Here is a 26,620-nt window from a genome sequence, read left to right as displayed (position 1 = left end):
TAGATTAAGTGAATTGGGTTTCAGCCTCCAGTCTAATAGCTCTGTTAAAAAGTGTGCTAGAGAAGTAACCATAACCCTTGTGCATTGAGCAAAACCAATGCAAATATTTTTAAAAAGGAATTTTACATTTATAAATTATTTATTACATTATATTCCCATGCCTATACAACACTAATGCCTCAGTAGTACATGCCGGCAGTTTCCGTTCTAGCTTCTTTAATATGTCACTTGCCTATAGCCACATCTTTGATAGGCAAAGAATCAATTTCCTATGCCAGCAGGTATATCACTGGTTCACCACAGTGGTTAAGCACTTTCAGAAAGCTGTGGAGTGATCTGCTGGACCAGTCAAGATAAGTCATCTTGATTTCACATTCAGTAACTTACATCACACCGTACTAAAATGTTGATGTGACTTCAGATGAAACCACAAGTGACAGAAATGCCTTTGGGGACTTTCTTCCCAGGATCAATAGGACCCTAGGATGTGGAGGAGGGGAGTAATTTTTATCAGGACTGTGTCTTCGTTTTAAACCTCCCCCTCCATGCACACCTGGAATTTTATTTAAAAAATAAATAAATAAGATGGGCTCCTCCTGGTGTGTGGTTTGACCTTTTGATTTAGCACACAAGAGAACAGGCTGCAGTGCAGATACCAAGCAGATCTGACACTTCCTAGCCCAACAGAAGTTCCTATGCCTTCAAAAGCTGTAGAAGAAACACATTGATTGGATGGCTATCACAGTGATTAACTCGGGGAACAGTTGCCACATTTCCCAGCCACCATATTGTTAATGGCATAGGAGGCTCTTAAATTCAGCTTTTGACAACTTTATATGTTGATGGGCTACCAATAGTCTGCCTCAGCGATACAGGGACATATGACAGCCGGATTCCATGGGGACGAATGAATTCTTATATGGATAGGCAAGTAAATATTGTATATGAAATTTAATGTTAACTCCCTTGCTCAGAACAATTCCTCCCACTAGGGTTTCTGCCCCTGCTTAGAACTAGGTCTCATGGAGAGTCACTTCGTGAATGCAGTTAGGATCGAGGCTCAAGGCCCAAATCCCCCCACCCACCCATTGCTACACTTTCCTATACATGTTGTTACCTTTCAGTGGGCAACTGGGAGCAGGGCAGACAGTATCCCTTGGCCTTCAGTTGCTGAACTTTATTTGTTTACTTTAACAGGCATCTTGGTTAACCCAGATAGCCCTATAAAACATGTGGAGTAATACATCGTACTGAAGTACTTAGAAAATGCTCGATATTTCTCAATCTAATTTCCTCAAAACAGTATTATAAATACATAGTATCATAAATATAGTATCATATAACAGTATCCTAAATGCAGACGTTTGTGTTTTAACATCTTTACCAGCCTTTAAAAGAATCCTTAAGGCACATTTTTAAAGTCTGACTTTTTGTAATCTTTGAATGTTTTAAATAGTTGTTTTAACAGTTTGTTTTATTTTGTCTTTATTGTATTTATTTTTGTGAACTGCCTAGAGCCTTTGGAGCCAGGCGTTATAGAAATTAATTAAATAAAAAAAATATGCCGGATAAAGCACAGCTGAGCCGCTCAGGCCAGTTTGGATCCATACCCGAGACCCTTGGTATTTTTTGTCGTTTGAAGCTGCTGGAAAACATTGACTTAACATGGCTAAACCATGAGCTCCAGGCATTGGCTTGGTGGTTGTGTTTATCAGAACTTGCCCCTGCTCCTTGTTGATGAATCACCCATAGTACATCATAACTGACTGCAGCCCACGCTCACTGCTGAAGAAGCAGTGACAGCTCTGAGACCCCTGTGGCTATCTGATGCTGACAAAGGGCTGAAGTAGGTATTTCCCTCTTTGTAGAGAAGAATTACAGTTTTAAGAGAATTCTGCTATATCTCTTAAGCAAACTGTTTCTGGCTTGGCTGAGTTTCTCCCATAAAGCCCAAATTCTCTTCAGAGTAGAATCCCCATTGAAACTACAGACTATTACATGGAATCCCTTGCTATTCATATCTAGTTTCCATTCTCCATACATTTTAATATTTTAAGGTTTGTGTAAAAATATGGATCAGCACTCACATTTACACAGATGTTCTATGTGTCCCTTATATCTTTCCACTACTAAGGGGGTGACCCATCCCCCAATTCATTTTAGAACTAGGCTCAGTAAGTCAAGCTAGTTTCTAGAAAATTGGGAAATAGCTTGGTTAATTCCACTTGAGACCTCATTGTGCCCATGACAGTGTCACTGGTAACACAAAAGGATCTGAATCCTTTCCCCCAAACCTCTGTGAGCCCACAACCATATGAACCCCCCTCCCCATCTTCCTACTTCACTGCACAGAAGCATTGGTGACAGTGGCTGCTTCAATAGCAACATCAGTAATACCAGGGAACGAAGGAGGTCCCTTGTCCTCTCTCTTTCCCTCTTATTTTCTTCTACCTCCGTCATCCTGGTATTTGGACCAGGATGGCAATTTTAGAACGGTTTTCCTGACTGTGGGGAAATATAGGGTAGGTTCTCACAATCATAGGGATTGTGCCTGAATTTTGGTTATCCCAGCATGGTCATTTAGGATCTGAAGCAGGGTGAGGATCTTGAGATGTCTCAAACCATGATCCACTGATCATGTGAACCTATGCCTTTTACCTATCCTGGTTACCTGCATGACCACCATAGACATCCCTAGGAACATAGAAAGCTGTCTTATACCAAGTCAGACCATTGGTCCATCTAGCTCAGTACTGTCTACACAGACTGGCAGCAGCTTCTCAAAGCCTGCAGGCAGGAGTCTCTCTCAGCCCTATCTTGGAGTTACCAGGGAGTGAACTTGGAACCTTCTGCAGCAGATGTTCTTCCCAACGTGGCCCCATCCCGTGAGGGGAATATCTTACAGTGCTCACACATGTCTACCATTCAGATGCAAACCAGGGTGGACTTTGCTTAGCAAAGGGGACAATTGATGCTTGCTACCACAAGAGTGGACAGAGTGGATGCCAGCATGCTGCCCTGACCACACTCTGCCTGGCAGCATACATCACACTCACCTGGAATGCCCACCTACTCCTGTCTCACTGCCCACACTCCCACCCCTTCAAGCTATAGCACAGCATACCATACCCAGCAACCCTACAATCCATTGACAGCTACTGACAGGGAGACCTGGTCTCTCATGTGACATCAGCCAGCTCTATTGTCTGGGGGACCAGTGGTGTGGGATGCTGATGCCCATTTGGGGGGACAAGGGGGATGTGTGTGTGTGCGCACTTGTGCAACATGGAAAGTGGGAGAGATGGGGATGGGAAGAGTTGCACTGGAGGCTCCTGGACACCCTTTCCCCAAAAGTACTCTTGGTCTGAAGGGGTCCCCCCCCCTTTTAGTACTATTATTCACCATTAGAAGATGTCTTCACCTTTCAAAAAGTGTCCTCCTTGCCACAGTGCCGGGCATGGCACCAATAAAGTGGAAGAAAAATAAGTGTGGGCATGCTCCTTCTTGCTAACCCAGCCAGAGAGCATTGGGTCCCCAAGGGAGATGCTGTCCCCTTGACTCCGTGCAACAGTCTAACTCACAACATTGGCAAGCTGCATGGAATAGTCGTTCCATGCCCTCACCTCCCAGGGCATGCCTGCCCATCCTGGATGCTGGTAGTGCCCCTGGCATGGCAGCAGACACTGTAGATGGTGTTGTCCAGGATGCTCTGGGGTCCATGGATTTGCCTAACTCAAGCCTAGGGTTCAGACAGGGCTGTCCAACAACTAGACAGCCTGCCTGTCCATGATGGCCCCTTTCAGTGTGCCTGCTGGAGTGATCTGGGGGTCAGCTGGGTCACAATCTGGGTGATCACCCCATGACAGAGAAGGGGTTAGTGAAGCCACCACTTGTTTTGGCAGCTCCTCTACTCCCCCCTGGGTGGTCCAAGCAGCTCCAAAGCATTCCAGGGGCTGCCAAGTGTGGCTGAGTGCACTTGGAGCTGCTGTGGCTGTCCACTCTGGCACAAGGGGTGGATGCAGCTAGAATGGTGGGTGGTCTGCAGCAGCCAGACAGAGCTGCCAAAGAATCTGATTGTGGGGAGAGGAACAGTTATGGGCCCCAGGGGCAACAGGGATTGTGTGCTCCACCACAATCTCAATCATGGCTGGGGCCCTGCAGCCCTCCAAACAATAACGTGAACCAGCCCATAATTTCCCCAGAGTGCTTACCAGGCACCTCCAAGAACTACATTTCTCAGTGCACCTGGTGCCAGAATGCTGCTGTAGAATCACTGTAGTTCAAGGAAGGGGGACAAGAGAGATATTCCCCTTCCCTCCCACTACCACCACCACAGCTGCAGCAGCCACAGCCAGTTAAATCAGTGGATGGGAGAGGAGAGTTCTTCTCTGGTTTGGACTGCAACCCAAGCTGGAAAAATCCAAAGCAGGGGAATGGATGACCTGGTTTGGAATAGTGTGTGTATGTGAGTGATTTTTATGGGCATGAGGAAAGGGCTGTCATCCTTTCCCAGTGTTGTGGATCCTAACCACCTTCTTATTCTTGGGACTGCTATTCAGTTTCTTAAAACACATGGGAGATCCAGTCATAGCTGTCACATTTAGTTGGGACATGAGTTAACAGAAAGAAAAAGGCAGTTCCACCAAGAATGGAGCCATGGACACCATGTAGCCACCAAAAGGGAAGAGAATACTTTTATTTGAGAAAGCTGAAACTTCCCCCCACCCAACAAGTCATTATCATTCAAATATAACTGTTTGAAGGATGCTGAGTACCATTTAGTACACACCTTCTCAGGATCCAGATTAGTATCTGGATCCATTTTGCACAGACAGTCTCTCCCTCTCTCTCTCTCTCTCTCTCTCTCTCTCTCTCTCTCTCTCTCTCTCTCTCTCTTTCTCTCTTTCTCTCTCTCACACACACACACACACACTTTTTTTATTGTGAATTGTTGCATCCGATGCATTTTTGTGTTTCAGTATCTGCTAGCATACAACGGAGTCCTCATATTTAGGAATGCACAAATGTTGCAGGCATTTTTAATCCTGATCTGTAATACAGAATGTGAATGTCTTTATGATTATGACATGCCAGTGGAGGGGGTGGCATAGGTTTTCTCCTCTGAAATGAAATCTTGGCCTGTGCCAACCTGTGCTATAGTATGCATGTTGAACAAAACCCTTCACCTCCAGTCTACATTAGCATGCTGCAGCACAACTTTCTCTCCCCGCCTCAGAGGACAGCCCTGGCTTTACATAAATCTTTCATGAAATGCTCTGCCTCAAGCACTAGTGCCTAAGCACAAAAGACAGAGTTGAAGGAAAACATAGTTTTTGCCTCCAAAAACACAATCTACAGATAGTAAATATAATTTTTATGTGCTGTGTCAGAGAATCTCAAGAGTCCATTAAACGGAAATGGTACCTTTAATAGATGTGATATTTGGGGAATAATTACAGGACTTTTTGGGTGGGGAAAGAAAGTTTATTACCTGCTGTGCATGTTAATACATAGGAAGTTAAAATTAGTTTTCTGAGGCGTTCAGCAAGCCAATACATGTGCAGGACAAACTTCTCCAGATTGTTCTTTCTACTGCTATAGTGCTAATATAATTGCCAGCTCAGGATCAAAGGAAGACATTTCAGAGAATGTTCAAGCTGAAAACTATGAAAAGGAATTTAAGCTTTCTCAAATTATGATGTAACATCAGGCCTGCATAACTTTAGACTTACCACTCTGAATGCTGCTCACTAGTCACATTATGAACTGCCAGGTGCTTGACAATCTCCTTGTTGCCCAGGAGGTAACAAAAAAGATGGCTTATCAAGATTCTGGTGGGCTACCATACATTGATGACAAACTCTGATTGGTTCAGTAATAGTAGGTCAAAAGTTAAATGGATGTTTTTATTATGGTCAGCCAGTCTAGTTTTGAAAGTTCTTGCATCAAAGAACTCATACAGACGAGCAGGGGCGTAACTATAATAGGGCAAGGGGAGACAGTTTTCTGGGGGCCCACTGCCTTGGGGGCCCCCCCCAGAGACAAATCACATGACTGACTCTCTCAGCCACGCACCCACCTGGGCTTCCTTCAGTTGTATTCATCCTCTGAAATGGATGTGAGTGTTGAGACCTGGAGCTACCAGAACAGCATGTCTTTCTCTAGGACCATTCAATGACTTGCATCATCCACAATTTACAAAACCTTTTAAAATAGTATATATATAACGCTATGCTTTTTGTTACCACTGTTCAGCCTCATTTAAGATTTCTTTACCTCATGAGCTGAGCTTCAGTGAGGGGGGGGCATTTTAAAATCTTGTCTCTGGGCCCACTCCAACCTTGCTACGCCCCTGCAGACGAGAGGCCCATATGATCAGAGCCAAAAAGATTTAAATATATTTTATAAAAGATATATTCCAAAACAGCACTGAGATCTCTTAGCTATGAAGTTGTTGTGTTCCTATATTACTTGGACCTTGCACCAAGTCAATATTCGGATTATTGCCCTACCCAGTTCCTGTTTGGGTCCTTCAAGTCCTTTCCAGCAATGAAGTTATGAATGAGCTTCCTTCTTTCTGAGTTCACCTTCTTTACCTGATTAGTCCCCACACCCAAGTTCTTTGATGGTAGAAATTAGGGGGTCATGTTACATTCAGAGTCCCTGTCCTTTTGGAGTTGTCTTTTAATCAGGTAAATATGGTACACACATTCTAGTATTTAACTTTTAACATAACAGTAAGATGCTGAAGTTAAAGTTAAAGTGACATATACATTCTGTGCTAAGGAAGTTTGTTCCTAAACAATCTCAGAAACATGTGGGCTATTGTTGTCCAGAGACATACGTTTTACGCGGTATATGTTAAATGAAAATAAACAAACACCGGTAAGGTGAGTGGTTGAGAATGGTGGAAAGAGGATACCACCTTAAGAAGGAAGGCAACCTCTGAGTGTAGGATCACCTTGTCTTTGTAGAAAATGAGATGGGGGGGGTCTACCCTGGGTGCTCTTGAGTTCACTGATTCTATACACTGTAGTAATGGTGACCAAGAAGACTACTTTTCAAGACAACAGGTTGTCAGCAGTGGTTACTAGGGGGTCAAGGGTGGGGGGGCATCAAACAGGAAAGGACCAAGGAGAGGTCCCATGTTGGCACCATGACTGGGGCTTCTGGGTATAAGGTGTGTTACCCCTTTAGAAAATCACTTAATGGTGGGATGCTGAAATCACAAAGGTCACCAGTTGGGGAATGAGCCACAATGGCTGCTAGGTAAACTTTCAGTGAAGAATCTTTAGGCACGATTTCTTCAGGTACAGAACCTAAGCACATAGGTCCTTGAAGGTCAAAGCTAGGATGTCTATTTTCTGTGTTCTCAGGAAGGCAAGAAAGCGTTTCCATTTTGATTTCACTGTTTCACTGTTTGGGCCGCTGTGAAGAACTGTTGGAGTTCCTGCAGAAAGGAGTCCATATCCTTCACGCTGTGAGGCGCAGCCTGCACACATCTGGTTGGACACATCTGGATGCTGCACACATCTGTGTGTGCAGCCTGCACACATCTGGATGCTCTTCTTGTGCATTTGTGCGGGAGGGACAAGTCCCTTGGAGGCTCCTGAGGAGGTTTTTTAGGAGCTTGTCTTTTAGTCGTTTGAGGGACGACCGAGGATGGTGATGTACGTCCAGAGAGCGGGAGCGAGACGACTGTCGGTATGGATCGCTCCATGGGTCAGAATGAAGATGTCAATGTGGAACAGTGTCTTGGTACCACTCTGTAGAGTCTGCTCTTGATGTCCTGTAGGGGTCCATAGGTCGGTGTCAGTCTCAGTTGTACCAATCGGGTTTGTATGAGTGTTGGTACAAATCCTTGTCATGTAAACCTTCCAAGATTGGGCATCTGTCCCAATTGGAGTAGTATTGGTCTCGATAGTAGCCCTGCCCTACAACTATATCCAGGCGGTAAGGTCTAGAGGGTCATTAGTAGAAGTGACGCTTCAGTTCCGAATAGGGTTCCTCGGTTCTGGAGTGCTAACTGTCCTTGTCTGAGTGGAGATCCTAATTTTCAGAGTGGGGTTCTTCGAGAGGGAGCTCCTCAGTTTCAGAGTGGCTTTCAGGATCAGAGTGCACTCCTTCCACATCCGAAGGTGGGTAGTATGGTTCCTGAGGTTCTGTATGTGGTTGTTCAGGATCTTAAATGGGTGCCTCCATGTCCAAATGTAAGTCTGGGATAGAGTGTACCAAAGTAGGCCACTACAGGTCAAAGGGGTAGTTTCCTAGGTCTTGCTAGAGGTCATTGCTAGTGGAAGCAATGTGTGGGTGACAAGCTAAGGAGGTTGTTTAGTGGAGCCTATGGGCTTCTTCTTTTTCTTAGGCTTAGGTGGAGCCATGGGTTCATCTGACTCCAGTTGCTTTTTGGAGATTTTGAGGACGTTAGTGCCTGTGGGAGTTGCCTGGTTGGTTAGTTTCTGAGGTACTGGGGCATGGTATCCTCTTCTTCTTTTTCTTAATAACAGCTGCTGGGGCAGTCAGGACTGAAGCCTCCTGTAACTTCCTCTTTTGTGCTGTGGCATGAGCCATTGGTACCAAGGCATGCGGTACTGATGTGGAATCAAGTGGAGCAATAGGTTCATGGGACGGGCCCAGGAACAGGGTGTCTGAGGTGAAGACAATGATCAGTGTGGAGAGAGAGAATCTGAAGCTGAGGACTGAGGGTGCCCAGAAGTTTCCTCCACTGAGCATTGCATGGCAGCAGGTACAGAGCATGCTTGAGAGGATTCTAGGGCTTGCTCCCACAACCAGGAGCATAAGTGAGAGGTTCTGTTTTTGCACATCTGTTTGGTGAACTTTAAACCGTGAGTGCATGTGTCGACCTTGTGGGCCTCACCAAGGCAAAAGGAAGTGGCTATGTCAGTTGTCGTTGGGAGTCTGGCCCCACACCTGGAACACTTATCAAATGTGACTTTACTGGCCTTAGGCCAAAAAAAGGAAGATTTCCCCATCCTCTCTGTCTGGGATGGGGTGTATGTGTGAAAGAAATCAAAAAGCAAAATTGGAAAGGAAGAAAGAGGACCAACAAAAGATAGTGGAAAGTGAGAGAGGTGAATAAAAAGGGAAGTAAAGAGGGGAAACCCTTTTTCTTTTCTCTCTGTTTGTTGAAGCTCAGAGTGTTTCCAGTAAAGTCAATCTGTCAGTGGACAAAGAAAAACTGAAAGAGAAAAAGCTGATACATCCACATACCATCGAAGGGGAGGGGCTCCCGACAAAAAAAAAACAAACCTTGAGGGAAGGAGAGGCTTGGAGAATTCCCAGTGTGGTTTCGGGGCAGGCACAAAACCCATTTGTGTAGGGCACAGAGACCACGACAAAGAAGCAGCATTATTTAGCAGAAAATGAGGAAAGTGGGAGTGACCTGGAAACTATTAATGGAAGCCAAGGGGCAAAAATGAGTGACATGACTTCAACATTAGCATAGTTATCTAGATAATTATAGAAGGAACAATGCTTATACCTTATTAACATCAGAGCTTTGCTCTCTCTTGATTGGGCAGTGACTTTACAGACTAGCCATCTGATGATTAATCTGAAGCTACTCTAACAGCAGTGAGGGAAACACATGGAAACAAGCTACTTTAGTTTTTCATCACGTAGGAGTTCACATCAAACGGCAGAAATGTGAAGGTCTGACTGCAGCAAAGGCTTCCCAAGCTAAACTAGATCTTATCGCAAATAATCCATTGCAGTTAGAAACAATATACTCTGAATACAGAGTACACCTTGATTTTAAGTAGAAGTCAATGGATATCCATGGCAAACAACTCCATATTTTAATATTAGATCTGATACTGGATATTTTATTTATGTTTCGTTAGATTTCTATATTATCTTCATAAATTTATCCCAAGGCAATTTAGAAGATTAAAATACAACAGTAAAATCCATGAAATCACATGTTGTCGAGTTGGTGTCAACTCCTGGCAACCACAGAGCCCTGTGGTTTTCTTTTGGTAGAATACAGGAGGGGTTTACCATCGCCATCTCCCACATAGTATGAGATGATGACATTCAGCATCTTCATTTATCCCTGCTGCCTGATATAGGTGTTTCCCATAGTCTGGGAAACATATCAGCGGGGATTCAAACCAGCAACCTCTTGCTCCCTAGGCAAGTTACTTCCCCAATGCACCATTAAGTGGCAGCAAATCAACAGTACAAACAAAAAAAATACAGAGACAGAGCAGCAAAAGAGCAGAGATCATCATCATCATCATCATCTATTATGGTCCACAATCAGCCAGCAATTACAATTAAGTTGTACTCCCTGTAACTGTTGAATTACTCCAATACTAAATAATAATGAATAATACTTAATAATACTAGGACTACCAACTCACCACCACAATAACACATATACCTTACATGACATAAGGGTTAACCACTTGTTTCCTAATATTGCAGGCAATAGCACAGAATTTAGCCACACAATAGGTAATCTCAGCATCAGAATCAGAAAGAAGGAGATTTTACATAAAAGTCAACTAGCCTGCCTGGATAGTGTAACAAAATTGGACCAATAAGAAGAGAACATATATCTTTATAAAATACACAGTAAAGTAATACATGCTCCACTGACTCAATCATGCCTGAATTGCAGGAGCAGAGCCGTTGGGAAGAGAACCAGTGTGGCATAGTGGTTAGAGTGTTGGACTAGGACCAGAAAGTGTTGGACTAGGACCCTGAATTCAAACCCCCATTCAGCCATGAAACTTACAGGGTGGCTCTGGGCTAGTCACATATCTCTCAGCCTAACCTACCTCACAGGGTTGTTGTGGGGTACACCGCTCTGGGTGACTTGGAGGAAGCGTGGAATATATATGTATGTATATGTATGTATGTATGTATGTATGTATAAATTAAAATATGGTGCAATCTTCCCACCAAAGGTAGCACGTTTAAAACGGGCCAGACTAAATGGATGTAAGAACCTAGGGGAAGTAAGTTTCTACAGATAATTAGCCGGGAATAAGATTGGTCTAGAATTTCCTACAATCATGCAGTGTGTAATTTTCACTCTGTCCTTTTGAAGCGTGATATCCCAAAAGTGCTTGCAAATTAATTCTTCGGCCTTAAAAAGGCCTAAATGAGCCAAATCTGAAAGCAGGAGGCCATAACACCCAAATTTCTTCTCCACTGCATTTTCCCATCTGGAGGAGAGGCTATCTGTTAAAGTGAGAACAGCCCGACAAGAAGGGTTGTAAATTTAAGCCAATAATTCAAAATAAGCAACCAAATGTGGTCTTCCATTGGAATTAACCCAGTTTCAACTCTGGAACATCAAGAATGGGGCTAAGAAACTTGGACTCTACCACCTCCAGAAAATTAGGATGTATACAGATTTGGGCACCATATATCAATTGAGTTGTTACTTACACTGGAAAACTTTCACTGCTGCAGGTACATATTATTATTATTATTAATTCGATTTCTATACCACCCTTCCAAAATGGCTCAGGGAGGTTTACACAGAGAAATAATAAATAAATAAGATGGCTCCCTGTCTCCAAAGGGCTCACATTCTAAAAAGAAACTTAAGACACACACCAGCAACAGTCCCTGGAAGTACTGTGCTGGGGGTGGATAGGGCCAGTTACTCTCCCCCTGCTAAATAAAGAGAATCACCACTGTAAAAGGTGCCTCTTTGCCCAGTTAGCAGGGGATGCTAACTCCCCTGCTAACTAATATTCCCAGTTAGCAGGGGATATTAAATTCCCTTGAAAAAATAGAATCTAGCCAGCACAGTTGTAATTCTATGTGCCCCTTGGGTAAACAAAGAACGTTTTTGCCCTTTAAGAGGCAAAGACCTGAACAAACAGCAAGGTCTTTACTTGCTTCTTAAAAGCAGCAAGATAAGTCAGGGAACAGGCATGCACCAGGAGAGCATTCCAAAGTCTGGGGACAATAACAGAGAAGGCCCTGTTCCATATACATGTCCATTGTGCTTCTCTGAACGTCAGTACATGGAGCAGAGCCCTCTCTGATGGCCTTCTTGGGTGGGCAGAACCATTCAGAAACAGGTGATCCTTCAGGTATTCAGACCCTAAACTGTTTAAGGCCTTTAAAGCTGATAACCAGCACCTTGAACTGGATCTGGAAACAAACAGGCAGCCAGGGCAGTGCTCTCTCTCTAGAAAGGGTCACAGCTGGCACATTTGCTGAAGCTGTGCAAAGGCATGTCAGGCCACCATCTCTACTCAGGCACCCAAAAGCAGAGCTGGGTACTCACAGACTTCTCATCTGATCTTCCAAGGTGAGTGCAACTCCATCAAGAGCTGGTTAAATCTTCTCATCCTGATTGGCTCCCCTACTGACCAAAAGCACCTCTGTCTTGTCTAGATTCAATCTCAGTTTACTAGCCCACATCCAACCCATCTCCTCTGCCTTCAGCCCTTGGTTCAGAACAGCCACTACTTCCCTAGGATGACAATGTGGGAAGAGCTGAAAGTCATCCACATATTAATGACACTTCAGTCCAAATCTTCTGACAACCTCACCTAGAAGGATCATGTAGTTAAAATGCATGGGAAACAAAACTGAACCCTTTGGGACTCTATAAGCCATAAGGGGTTGACCTGAAGTACCCAAGCACTACTTTCTGGTCCCTCCAAGAAAGGGCTGCAGCCACTCCAAAACAGTGGCCCCAGTCCCCATACCCAAGAGGCAGTCCAGAAGGATACTATGGTTGATAGTATTGAATGTTGCTGAGATACAGTAGAACTCCCCAATCTAGTTACTAGGGTAGATCATCTACCAGGGTGACCAAGGCGGTTTCAGTCCCAAACCCAGGATGGAAGCGAGATTGAAAAGGGTCTAAATCCATATCATGCACAGTTCTCCATAGCCACCACATGCTCAATCACCTTGTTTTAAAAGGGGAGGTTGAAACAGGCCTGTAATTATCTAGCCTGGAGGGGGAGTTGGGTCATCATGAATCCATTCCCCTTTCCAGATGTCCAGTTAGGCATTCTCAAAATTTTGAGTAGTTGTCCCTGAAGGTGGCCTTCAAGATAGGACAGATCATCATCTGGTAGGGTTTAGTTTTCCTGCTTCAGCCAGGCTCTATAGAGATGGTGGACCAATTAGAATTGTCCACCCTCTGAGGCTTACGGTTCTACTCAGTTTCCAGACAGTCTTTGAAGAGCTTCCAATGTGCAGAACTGGCAACTATGTAGGCTCTGGTGAATTTCTAGAACAAAGCTCCACAACTTCAGCCATTCAGCTGTTGCTAGACTACAACTCCCATCATCCTCAGTCACAAGGACCAATACTCAGTGATGATGGGAACTGTAGTCCAGCAGCTGGAGGGCCAAAGTTGTGGAGCCCTGTTCTAGAATGTGGTGACAGCCTGGGCTATTGATACAGTCACTCCAAAATGCCCTCTCAGACTTGGTGGAGCTCATTCATGTCCCAATTTTCCTTGAAGTTTAAGGCAATGAAACAATTCTGATGAGAGCTAGACTCATGAAGAATCTGAAAACTGGCTAGAGCCCATTTTATAGGCTAGATCCCATATTATTTACCACAGCACTATGTGGTAGTGCTGGCAATGAAGAACCTGTTTTTCTCCACCTCCATAGCATCTGCTCAGTGCAGGCCAGCAGAGCAGTTGCCTGTGGCAAATTCATTGCTTCATGCATCCCCCCCCCTCCCCAGGGGCAGGAACCATCAACTGCCCATGTGGCTAGGGTGCATGCCACTTTGTAGACAGAATCATTCACATCACTGTTGACGTGAACTCCAGGGCTTTGGCAGTACCAGAAGCCTTGCCTTAAGCACCAGCTGCCAGTCCAGTTGTGATGGATTTGCTTCAGTTAGTTAAGCCTGAGGAAATGGACAAGATCCTGGGTAGCATGAGGGTGACATCATATGCTCTAGACCCTTGCCCTTCATGGTTAATAAGATCTGCTAGGGAGGATCAGGCTGGATGCCTCCTTTAAGGGAGGGCAAGATACCACCTTCTTGAGACTTGATGGTAAGACCAACATAAGTCCTCTCTTGGTCAACAAAAACAAAAAATTAAGAATTCAGGAGAGACATTGAAGCATTCTCTATGCAATCCCCTAAATAATACTCAGTTGACTCATTTTACCAGAAGTTTTGGATATTTGCTATTTCTCTCTAACTTGTAACTTGAGATAGCCTGAAAGGAGGGGGCAGTTAGGATCCTCTTCTTAACGTGTGTTTCTTGACTGGTTTTTCCTAGCATATCCGAGTGGTTGGATGCAGTATAATCCATAGCCCATCAGGGAACAACAAACACAGTTCAGCAAATGCTCCAAGGGGGAGCTCTGAGTTAACCTGAGTTAACAAGTAACATTCAGCATTATTGCTAGAACAATGAAGATACAAAAAGGTTTTTGAAATACGTTACATTGATTGGAACCTAGGTTTGGGGTAAGTTCACTGTGGTATCTGAGTCCCACCTCTCAAGGGGTCTCAAACAGGCTTGAGATGTTGGCTGGGAGCACATGGCAGCAAAAAGACAAACACCAGGTACTGTATATGCAGATACTTTTAAACATTTGTTGAAATGTACAGTCCCACAGGGTGGTTACTTTGCCTCCCTGCTCTGGGACTCCATCCCTTTAAGGACTGGATCCTTTTTCGCTTCTTCAGCTGCATCTGATTGGCACCCTTCAGATGTTCCCTCACACCATTAGGAAAATGCCTCACCATTCTCTGTTCACTTCACAGGGAACGTCAGCAGACTCCTCCTTGGTCCCCTTGGGCTGCTGCCCAGGATGCCTTTTCTCTACTTCAGCCTGGCTACCAGCAGTCCTTCCTCCCATTCCCACCCTTCCTCCTCTTCTAGGCGGGGAAGAGGAAGGCAAGGGTAGGAGGCCCATCTCCAGCCTCCACTGTGCTCTGGCACCCATGGATGGCTCCTTCACAGGTAGGTAATGTTCCCAGGGAGCTGCTGGCCCTGGCTTTAAAAGCAGAGCAGGGGGCTGTTTGGCTGTCCAGGCACCAGAAGCTTCTTTCTTTCTGTGTACCCAGTCATTATCAGGCAGGTCTCCTGCTGTCAGGTCACAGTCACATTGGAAAGCCATTCAAAGGAGTCAATCATCATTGCAGCCGATTCTCCTGCAATCCACTTAAACTCTTTGTTAACATGGTGTTGCCCTGTGTTTCTTCTGACTCTCCTGTAGACTTCATCTATCATTTATAATTTTTCTACAGGCATGATCTGGCCCAAGGGGGATTTCCCACTTCAGTGAATCAATAGGGATTGTTTTAAAAGGCTTTTAAATTAGGCAGTAGACCAGGATTGTGTTTGAGAAAGTGTGCATGCCTGGGTTCCTGGATATAGCCAATGGTAAGTTTTCCATTGCCAGTGCAAGGTTACCAGCGTTTGCATTTAATAGCTCCATGAACTAATGAAATTAACCCTCCACCATTTTTCCTGGCATGGAGACACATAGTGATGGGAAATGCTGCACCTGCTGAATCGCCAACTGTCATGCAGCTGTTAAAGGCACAAAGACTCTTATAGGGGAAATGTAGCAACCCTAGGACAGGGTTCCTTCAGATCTAAAAGGCCTCAACATCCATTTAACAGGCTGGATAGCAAGTACGATTTATCTGTTTGGGATAAGTCAATAAAAATGTTTGGGACTGCCAATTTGGAAGACGTTACCTTGTTATATTCTACATTAGCAGCCCCAACCATTTTATGAGTGAAGGCTTAGGAGCTCATAGTAGAACTCAGTAACACAGATAGATTGACAGAGAAATAGTTTGCATTGTCTTGGAATGTAATAACCCACCCAAGTTTGTCGCACAGATTTCTTTCCATACAGAGGTGCACCAAGGTAATTTTGGAGCCAGGAGGACCTAAAGGCCATTGGAGGCCCCCCAACCTGCAAATTAAGCATCATCATGCTCCGCTGGGCAACCACACTACCCAGGACAGACTAAATAGGATTTGGGTGGCTCCACGGGCTGTGCAGGCCCTGATCTTTGGCCTCTGTCTCCATACTTAAGACGAAAAAGAAGGCAGATTGCATTGCCCGCATTACAGATTTTAACATTCAGACAAGGGTGAAACACGGCTGTTTTACCGCCCGTGTGTCAACAAGATAGTGATATATTAATACTAATCACATTTTTAAGGTGTCTTTCTTCACCAAGGAAGGGGAGCATGAATATTTCTGATAGGGCTTGTTAATGTGATTCATAAATGACAAGGCTAAGGGTTCAGTGCTCTGCTTTATAAAAGGTAGTCTGGACCAGCCAGGCAGACCACTGCTGTAACCTGCACCAGTGTGTTTTGAGAGTTCCAGAGTTACACTGGGGCAAAGTACAACAGAGTACTAGAGTTACTCTGGTGTAGCTCTAACATCAGTGCAATCCAGCCAATGCAAAGGCCAAAAATGAATGGAGATGGCAGCATGTCTTAGGCAGAATGGGGAAAAGCAGATGTCCATTAAATCTTATACTCACTCCAGACTACAGCAATGTCCTCAGGTTACAGTACATGTCTCTGAAGTCAGTGTAAGTCAAAAGGTAATCACTGAAATCAATATAGAACACCACACACTCCATCACATCCTGTTTACCTCCCCTGTCCAACTCTGCCACAAAGGAGGACAGGATTCAGACTTAGCCTGCATCTCCCTCTTTGTGTTCTGCAAAATGTAGGGTGTGTGTGTGTGTGTGTGTGTGTGTGTGTGTGTGTGTGTGTGTGAGAGAGAGAGAGAGAGAGAGAGAGAGAGAGAGAGAGAGAGAGAGAGAGTGAGTATGGTATAAGGGAGATTTGAACCCCTGGGTCGTGGAGTCTGGAAGCTTTCTGAGTCAGCTCTCTTGCTGCCATGTCATGCCAACTTACTCACCCAGCTCATCTGACACAACAATGCTATAGAAGGTGCTATGGTATCTTTGTGTCAGGCAGGCTGTGTGTTTGGTGTGATGTGGTGATAAATTGATGTCTTCTCATTGCCTGGAGTAGACTGGCTCTTTCCATGCTTGGCCCATGGCAGGGGATGGCACTGATGAGATAACACCTTGCAACTGGCAGAATTGCCATGGATGCTGAAGTGGTTAAGTTGCACCTTTCCAGGGGTTTCTAATACCCTTGTTTTCTCCTTCCATCTTGTTCTGGGACTGTATCTTGACTAAGTTACACCAGTGTGTGTAGTCATCAGAGGTTCTGGGACCATAGGAATGCTCTTTATTTAAGGTTATCCTAAGGGTAAAATAAAGTCTCACAGTAGTTTATGAATGCAGCAAGTTCAGGATTTGCAGGCTTTTGCTGCAAAATATTTGCCACTTTGAACAATTCTGCTGAAATGGAAGCATGAGAAATTATTCCTGGGATAGTAGGACACAGGACAAAACCATTTGTTGATCCTCCCCCTGCAACTGTGCTCATATGGCTCACTGCACCAAAACTGTATCAGATTCTTCTATGGGACAGGTGGATGTCAGTGCTGTGCAGGGCTGAACAACACTTACTTGTGGTGGGTATACAACATAACAGATTTGATGCAGCTCCAAAACATTAATTGCACTGAAATGAACTATCAGTACCTACCTATAAAAAAAAACCCCATGATTTTGCTCTGATAGGGAGAGACAGCAAAGTTATAACTCTGTGTTAATTATCACAGTGAAAAATGACAGAATGCATGAATCTATTTTATGTACTATTCTGGATGAAACATCATGACCCAGATTTGATAATTAAGTCTCTATGTGGGCTAATACAAATACATTATAGGGATGTGCACAAAACCAGATTTGTTGGCTTGGCTCAAATCTGGACCAAATTAGGGCCGACCTGACCCAGTTTGGTTTTGGCCCCAGTCAAGTCAGACCCAGTTCAAGTTCAAACTGAGCTGCTTTGACCAGCTTGGAGCTCTACTGGTAAAGGGGAATCTGGCAAGGATTCCCCTTTACCAGTAAAGGGATGGGGGGGGGCTGTCCTAAGTGTAAAGGCAGTGGAGGGAAGTAAATAATTACTTACAAGTGCTGCCAGCAGCTGCCTCAGCAACGGGGCAGCTCTCCCCACCCCTGCTGGCATCCCCCAAGTAGGCAGGTCTGCCAGTGGCCTGGAGCAGGCCTTCCTCTGCCCTGTTTGGGCCTCTGCACACATGTGGAGGCCATTTTAGTGACCTTCGCACACACAGAGAGTGCCCGGCGGCTGCTCTAGTGATGGACCCATGCACGTGACATCACGTGCACAGGGGCATGGCTCCAGAGAGCCTGAGTGAGCTCTCCCCCCATCCATTTCAGGCAGAATTTGCTGCCTGACAACCTTTATTTCCCTTTCTCTCCCTCCAGCAACATCAAACGCAAAGGGGGTATGGCTTGGCCTAGAGATAGCCTGAGCAAGCTCTCTCCCATCCATTTCAGGCAGTGCTTGCTGCCTGACAGCATATATTTCTCTTTCTTTCCCTCGCTGGAGGGTGAGAAAGGGAAATAAAGGCTGTCAGGCAGCAAATGCTGCCTGAAATGAACAGGAGAGTGCTTGCTTGGAGCTCTCCAGAGCCTGGGCATGGGTGGGGGAAGAGTTTGCTCAAGACTCTCCCAGATGCCTGAGCCATGGCCCCCTGTGGGCTTCGGCATCCTTTTTCATCGGCAGCCCAGGTTCTTTGAACCCGTTTACACAATAGTGGCTCCACCCCGCTTGTAGTAGCTATTTATTTCCTTCCCACCCCCTCTACCCTTAGGACAGCCACCTTTACTGGTAAAGGAGGATCCTCATCAGATTCGCCTTTACCATTAGAGTTCTGAACCGGCTCAGTTTGAATTTGGACCAGCCAAGGCCAGTCCACGTCAACTCCGAACCAGATGAGCGCAGATCAAAACAAGCCGGCTTGCAGACTCCTCATATGTTACAGGCTAAGTTTTGTCGATTTCAGAATCACTGTTTATTCAAAATCACAGCATATCTACAAAGTGTATGGCCTTTCTGGAATACAAACACACACAAGGCTGCATTTAGAACTCATTCTATGCATTAATTTATTATTTTAGTTCTTTTCATAGCAGGATGTCATACTGAAATAACATGTGCAGTCAGAGCGGAGCTGCCAGCAGTGATAAAAGGCTCCAGCATTACAACAAGATCACCAGACAATGTCTGGGGGAACTGTTGAATGAATAGCTGAAAGTAATTCTCAACGTAGGTGTTATTAAGTGTATTAACAAAGTGTTTTGTCATCTGTACCTCTTTTAGCTCAAAGTAGCCACTCTGCAAACATTGTCACAGGAATCCTAGATTATTTGTAGCCAAATTCCTTCTGCTTTTGCTTCTAAGACAAACCTTTTAAAAAAGCATTTTCCAGTTTAACAAAGAATGGATCATGACAAACTATTTTTTGACAATAGTCAATTTTGTCAGTAGCAAAGTTGAGCTCACTAGACATTCAGGCAGTGATGTCCTGTGAGTTGGTTCAGTAGGTTACCAATGTCCACTACTGAGGAGGGCAGCCAGATCCTCTCAGTGGAGGACACTGCAAGGCAGCACAGGTCCATATGGGAGTTACCAGCTCAGCCAAACACTCGTCAGAGGACTTGGAGGGCAGCATTGGTCTCTTTCAACTGTCATGGTGAGAGATACCACCCCCCTCCAAGCTCCCTACAATGTGGACCACTTGGGAGAGGGGATCTTTGAGCTGGGCATTGAAGGAAGGGGTGGCTACTAGAGGGGCAAAGCGGTTACCACTGATGAGATAATGTTAGGTTGTGTAGCCTCCTGCAGAGAAGGGAAGAATCAGAACCCTACTGCTTCTTCCTTGCAACTCTGAAGCAGCCTTCAGGAAAGAGTAAGAGGGGCATTGCTCTCCATTACGGGGCCCCTCTCTGTGATGGCCAAGCCATTCAGGGTCTTGGGTAGGTTTTGCTCCCATCGAAATGTAGAATAAAGTACATAACTTAATTTTTTCCCCACCATAGGAATGGAGTACAGCTATTCTGTTACATAGCAAAAATTGAAGATATACACTCAGGGACACTATTTGGGACTACTCTTGATCAGATCATCCTAGGGTCTGGTGTGCAAAGTTTTTGCCTACTCTCAACCATGCTCCAAATTCCAGTTCTTGTACCTTGCCTCATAAAACTGTCTGGGAAAACCAAGCCATCCCTTATGTCATTTGCATAGCCTTGTCCTTGAGATCAATTTCGTGGTCACACAATTGTGTGGCATAGAATGTTGGGAGAAAAGAATAGAATGTTGGAAACTGGCTGATAATAAGAGCTCTCTTCAAATGTTAGCTCCCTGAGTTCCATTAACATGGAAAGAGGGGAAACTGGGAGCATGCTAGCTAGTAGCCACAAACCAATGGGCAGTGGAGTTTACCGGCCATACCCCAGACCTCCATGTGTTTTTCTGCTTGTCTGCAGAAGGCAGAACTGAATGCAGTTCACTACAGAACAGTTGGCTGTTGCTTCAAATAACATTGTACTTTGGGAGTAGAGGTATCTGCCTCTACCTCTAATTGTTGGAGGGGCCACAGCTCAGTGAATAAGCACATTATTTGCATGTATGATATAAAACTGGTGGGTTAGATTTGGGCCACAAGCTGTATTAAGAAGCCAGGGCTCTCAAACAAGGGGTCCTAGAAGTAGGGCCCAGCTGCCTTACTTACTGGTCATGCCACAGTGAATGGCAGCATGACCAAGTAGGAAGCTGCTATTTGTAGTGCCACCACTGCAGATGGCTGAGGGCAATACAGCAAAAACCAAATCAGCAGAGTTCAAGTGACACAAGAAACTCAAATAAGGTTCCATATGGACCTGTAAAGGTGTATTAAAGTGAGTTCATAGGGTAGGGATGAGCAACCCAAAGATTACTTCCATGTTGTCTGATGGCATGAGCTTACAAAGAGTACTTTATGTACTGGCAGCAGTTCTACAAGCTGCTCAAGTAGGGTGTAGCCAGTGGCTATAGCTCAAAAGATAGCAGCTGAGAGTGCTACCTGGCGGAGGGCCTTTCCAAGCTGTATAGGGCACACTTCCAACTGGAGAAGAGGTAAAAGCTGCCAGTTGCAGGAACCATCAGGCTTCATCTCCAGTCATGTTGGTGGTGGGACATCTCATAATTATCACTAAACCATCTCTGCAGCTCTATTCTCAACCGTCAGTGATGGTAATTCCACTGTCCTGTCCTGCAGGGTAGCACCTTACCTATTCTTCACAGCTTCCACGACAGCTGCTAGACATTGGCCAAGATTCCCCAGCCAATCCCAGCACTTTCTGAAGCCTTCTCTCCCTCTCTGCCCCTCCCCAACATTTCATGTTCCCATCTTTCTTCAAATCCTGTTGTCAATATATGGCTACTATCTTGCAAGGGACCTCTGTTTGTTATGTTAAGGAAGGGACTATGCAGCTTTACTGTAAGATTACCTCAACTGTCTCAACCCATTATCCACATGGATTCAAAGATGGTGGTTTGTTGGGGAATGATCTCACATGTGCATGTGTGTGTTACCGTTAGATGTTCTGTTTCATAATTTCTATAAACATATATATGTGTCTAAAATATTTTACAAGTTCAAGATGTTCCATTATATTTTACTGTAAAGCAGTTATGTTCCCACTTGCACTCAAATGGAATTTATTTGTCACCTTCCAAATACCATCTGCATCTCAGAACAAGTGTCATTTTACTGACACTTTATTTTAATTAGAGAACATCTCCTCACTCCAAACTATCTAACATTATTTTAACTATATGCATTTTTCTCTGCCTGTGTATAGAAATAGCTAAATATTGAGGTCAATCACACAACCAGGTGGGGTGGTGGGTGGGTGAAGCTCCGGAGACCAGAATGGCACATCCCAGCCTCCAGATATCCCACAATGCACCACACAACATGAGTGATGCATTGGGGGATTCTCCCAAGATTCCCCCTTTGTATGGCTGAATGTAGCCCCAGCGAACACACGATCCCGGAGCCCAGGTTAAGGGCCCACTTGAGGCCTTAACCCTGGCTAAGAGCCGGGTATCAAAGCAGAGCTAGGTGGCACTGCCCTGCCGGGATCGGGTCTGATCACAGTGGTCCTCATGCACAGCCTAACCCAGGCTGAGCTTCCCTAGCCTGCGTTAGGCTGTGTGTGAGAACAGCCTCATTATGTGGGAAGACTGACTTCTCTCCTCCAATATTACTAGACTTCACCATTATTTCAATCAGGGAACATCTGAGTGACCATTTTTACCATCAAACATATCTGTGAATGACTGTTCTTGCATCAACATGATATCTGAAATAATGAGTGCATAAGTCAGTGTAGCGCTATAATTTTTATATGAAAGTAAATGTATTAAAGTAGGGTATTTTATAAAGTAACACCAAAAACTTTGCGGCCATCACGTATTCACATTTGTCTTGGCAATTGTGAGGACTAGAAAGTTATTTTTCAAAAGTGGAAAGTGTATACACTTGTACTGTATACTACTTGATGCCATATAAGCAAGGACAAGTCCATAGATTATTTGATAAGAAAATGAGCCATAAAATGTGTAAATGGCAACAAAGGCATTATCTTGGTTTAAAAGTCAAATTAGACTCTTTGGAAAGTCACAGTCTGAGTATTTTTAGATAGGTCAGAAATGCATTCAGCCCATAACTATCACCCCTTACAACACAAAATGCAGTGGTGACAGCAACTCTCATCCTACAGATCAGCTTCCTCCTGGCTCCTGTCACAATTCATAATCTCAACGTTTTGCCATGGATTGTTCCCAGAGGAAATATGCAGCAAAGGCACTTGTGGGCATGCATATTCCATGTCAATTAGAAGAACATATTGGGAAGGATTATTGTCTAGTACGGTAGCAGGTCTCAATGCGTTAAGCACCTTAGTAATAATGTACAGAGGGTATAACTCTGCTTCAAGGCATCAGAGACTCAGATTTAGCATGTTGGACACCTGCAAGGTATGGAGGCACTGTTAGACATCACAAGAAGGCCTTCTAGTCCAAATGGCAGACTGGGAGATGAGCAAGGTGATCAGGAGTAATAGCCCAGAAGAGATTACCAAAGCTGCACAGCAGTGGCAGTTGGGAGCAAGTGACAGCAAGTGTGGGGACTGCTTCAGTCTTCCCTGCTAGCCTTTTTTTTTCCCCTCAGACACCCCACCTCCCAGTTGCTGCTTTTGCCAGTGACCAAAAAGCAAGCACACTCTTTTCACGATTATCAGGAGGCCATGTTTTGCTTTGTTAAATGCAGATATAAGCAGTGCAAGATAATTACCCAGTGAATATTTCTACATTTAAATTGTAGCCAATCTCTATTTATAAACACTTGGGCATGTGCTGAAACATAGCAAAACAAAACCAGGCAGGAAAGGAAGAATCTGAGTCACAAATGACATTTAAATGTCAGAAATTTGAAACAACTATGATTTGTCTCCTAGCTAATTTTAAGATTCAAATTAGGCTCACACATTGTGGTATACCTAATCAGTGTGTGGGCATATATATACACACACACATATATGACAGTTGTGTGCAAATGCTAGTCAGTGCCAGCTAGACTTAAACCAATGGAGGAAGCCCAACACAACAATTCCCCCCTTTGCAGGGAACAGATTCTGCCGGCTCCAGTGCCTCCCATTTTCCACACACCTTTCTAAGGACAGAATGCAGCACCTCAGGGCACTGTTGAGATCAGAGGGAAGATATGGCTGAGTGAATATCCATTAAATACAGTCTTTCACTGCCATGAGGGTCACCTGCACCATCATCTCTAAAAGCACAGTGCTGCACACAGCTAGCCTTCATGGCCTTGTGTTCCCCAGTGCAAGGTGGAAAGAAGAGTCTTGACGTAGTGCCAGTCAGTAATTAATGGGTGCAATGTGGAAGTACAAAGAACCATTGCCATGCCACAGAATCTTATAGCTCCTAAGACTGCCCCACTGTCAGTTCTGTACAGCTGTAAACAGAACTTGCACACTTCTCCAAGCAAGCAATTACAAAATTAAAGATGGAACTAATGCAGGCATTATTGCTTTGGAACAGGATAGCAAAACAGCTCTTGTTATTTGGCAACAGTCTCTATACAAGCCACTTACTAAGGTTACATCACACTCTAAGAGCCAAACTACACATTCTAGTAAATGCATAATTTGGCTCCAAATTATGCTCCAATAGAGCATAATTTAACTCTATTTAACTTGTTTTAAGTTAAGCAGCAGCTGATGGAGAGTCTGATTAGGAATGAAGTATGTGGGGGGAGGAGAATTAATCAATTCCTGCCACACCATGGTATTACACAAATAATGCCCCTGGAGCTGCTATTTGCCTTGGGAGGAAGGCTTCCATTGATGCCATCCCTCCCAAGCCCAATGGCAGCTTCAGGGGCACGGTTTTGGTTGAGACCATGGGGAGAGGGTTAGTTATCCTCTCCCCAGGAGCAGCAGTCCTGATCTTGCTTGGGCCCTCACCACAGCTGCTATTTAATTTTCTTTTTTTAAAGGCTCAAATTAGGCATTCAATATGATGAGGCTATTCACACACCTACAGGGCAGATGGTGGTGGTGTGTGTGTGTGGGGGGGAAGGTTTCCCAAACCTTGCCTTCCCCCTAGATGATCCTTGTTAGCCTGGTGGCACGATCCCTGCTACTCTGTGCATTGTGGAACAGCACAGATTGCTCTGAGGCTGGGACTCATTGTGGCGGCCTCTGGGAATCCCACAGACGACTGTGCACTGAGCACAGTGCACTGGGGGATTTTCCCCAGGGGACGGGTGCTCTAGGTGCCTGTCTCTGTATCAGTGCTTAGCACGGTCACTGTGTGCCTAACACAAAGCAGCTCACGCTGACACACGATCAGGGAGCACTTGCGCCCTTAACCTCAACTATGAGCCAGGCTGAGGTGCTAGGTTTAGCACTGCAGCAGCACCGGGATCTGTGTGGATCTTGGCGGTTCTCACAGGCAGCCAAACCTAGGGGCTGCTGAAGCCTGGGCTTGGCTGCTCATGAGAACTGTCTCAGTGTATCATTTGGCTCAACAGGTCCAAGAAACAGAATCCAAGATGGAGCTGCACTGGAAAGATGAGGCTTGATCTTCACTGGCTAGAATCACTGAGACAGTGATTCAGGGAGACAGGAAGATTTAATGAATTAAAAGAGCCTATTCTGCCTGTCAAGTACAAAGAGGCATAAATAGCTGTTAAAGCTAACAGATATTATGTAAAACCTGCACAAAATCAATGACAGATAAAAACAATTAACTGATTCAGTCCAGCAGCAAATTTTACCAAACCAGCACTTAGAAACAAATTGGAAGCCAGTAAAACTCTTCCAATACTGGTGAGTTATGTTCCATACCATTCCCAGCAGTATTAACAATAAAGCTGCTGTAGTTTGCAAACAGTCTCCAAATGCCATCCCAATTAGCAATAGACTAAACTTGCTTACATACAGGTGAAACTCGGAAAATTAGAATATCGTGCAAAAGTCCATTAATTTCAGTAATGCAAATTAAAAGGTGAAACTGATATATGAGACAGACGCATTACATGCAAAGCGAGATGTCAAGCCTTAATTTGTTATAATTGTGATGATCATGGCGTACAGCTCATGAAAACCCCAAATCCACAATCTCAGAAAATTAGAATATTACATGGAACCAAGAAGACAAGGATTGAAGAATAGAACAATATCGGACCTCTGAAAAGTATACAGTGTACTGTGCTTGATTGGCCAGCAAACTCGCCTGACCTGACCCCATAGAGAATCTATGGGGCATTGCCAAGAGAAGGATGAGAGACATGAGACCAAACAATGCAGAAGAGCTGAAGGCCGCTAATGAAGCATCCTGGTCTTCCATAACACCTCATCAGTGCCACAGGCTGATAGCATCCATGCCACGCCGCACTGAGGCAGTAATTGCTGCAAAAGGGGCCCAAACCAAGTACTGAATACATATGCATGCTTATACTTTTCAGAGGTCCGATATTGTTCTATTCTTCAATCCTTGTCTTCTTGGTTCCATGTAATATTCTAATTTTCTGAGATTGTGGATTTGGGGTTTTCATGAGCTGTACGCCATGATCATCACAATTATAACAAATTAAGGCTTGACTTATCTCGCTTTGCATGTAATGCATCTGTCTCATATATCAGTTTCACCTTTTAATTTGCATTACTGAAATTAATGGACTTTTGCACGATATTCTAATTTTCAGAGTTTCACCTGTATAGAACACAGAAAAGCAGTACATTCAGTATTGTTCAATGAAATCAATGGAATGGCCATTGGGTTTAAAAGACGCTACTGCTAGCAGATCTCCTTGCTGTTAAACTAGCTGCTTAACAGGGCAACGCTACATGAGGATGGTCTCTGAGACAGATGTGGGGCTTAACAGACATGTGGAAACAAAAAGTCAGAGAAATAGGTAAGTTAGAAAAAGAGCAAGGAGGGGATAGGCAAAATACAGAGGTGCAATGCAGCTACATTTCAAGTGAATTGGGTGGCTTAAACTGGCAGTGGCTGCATACCACTATTCCCTCTAAGGCATGCACACGTGCTTGCGCTCACAGGTTTTCTTATTTCCGCTCAGTTCATTTTAGATCCTGCTCAGGTTGAATTAGGAAGGCCCCACTCTGAATGCAAGTGCGT

The 26,620-nt window shown here is 44.6% G+C and overlaps 1 protein-coding gene across 4 annotated transcripts in view; it reads right to left on the bottom strand.

The window, feature by feature from the left end:
* Positions 1-26,620, bottom strand: part of RASGEF1C (RasGEF domain family member 1C) — a 160,630-nt gene that overhangs the window by 115,114 nt on the left and 18,896 nt on the right. For 2 of the 4 annotated variants that reach the window (XM_053298751.1, XM_053298752.1), the window contains exon 1: positions 14,722-14,799. The exons of the other annotated variants lie outside the window; for them this stretch is intronic. In XM_053298751.1, the coding sequence (XP_053154726.1) occupies positions 14,722-14,724 (3 nt within the window). In that variant the 5' untranslated portion in view covers positions 14,725-14,799. Of the gene's footprint in view, positions 1-14,721; positions 14,800-26,620 lie in introns of those variants that run through there. 4 annotated transcript variants of the gene reach the window in all.

Source organism: Hemicordylus capensis, chromosome 2 (genome assembly GCF_027244095.1).
Source record: "Hemicordylus capensis ecotype Gifberg chromosome 2, rHemCap1.1.pri, whole genome shotgun sequence".
In the NCBI taxonomy this organism is placed as follows: domain Eukaryota; kingdom Metazoa; phylum Chordata; class Lepidosauria; order Squamata; family Cordylidae; genus Hemicordylus; species Hemicordylus capensis.
Note: the sequence above shows the minus strand (reverse complement) of the source record. Positions and strands in the feature narration are given on the sequence as shown.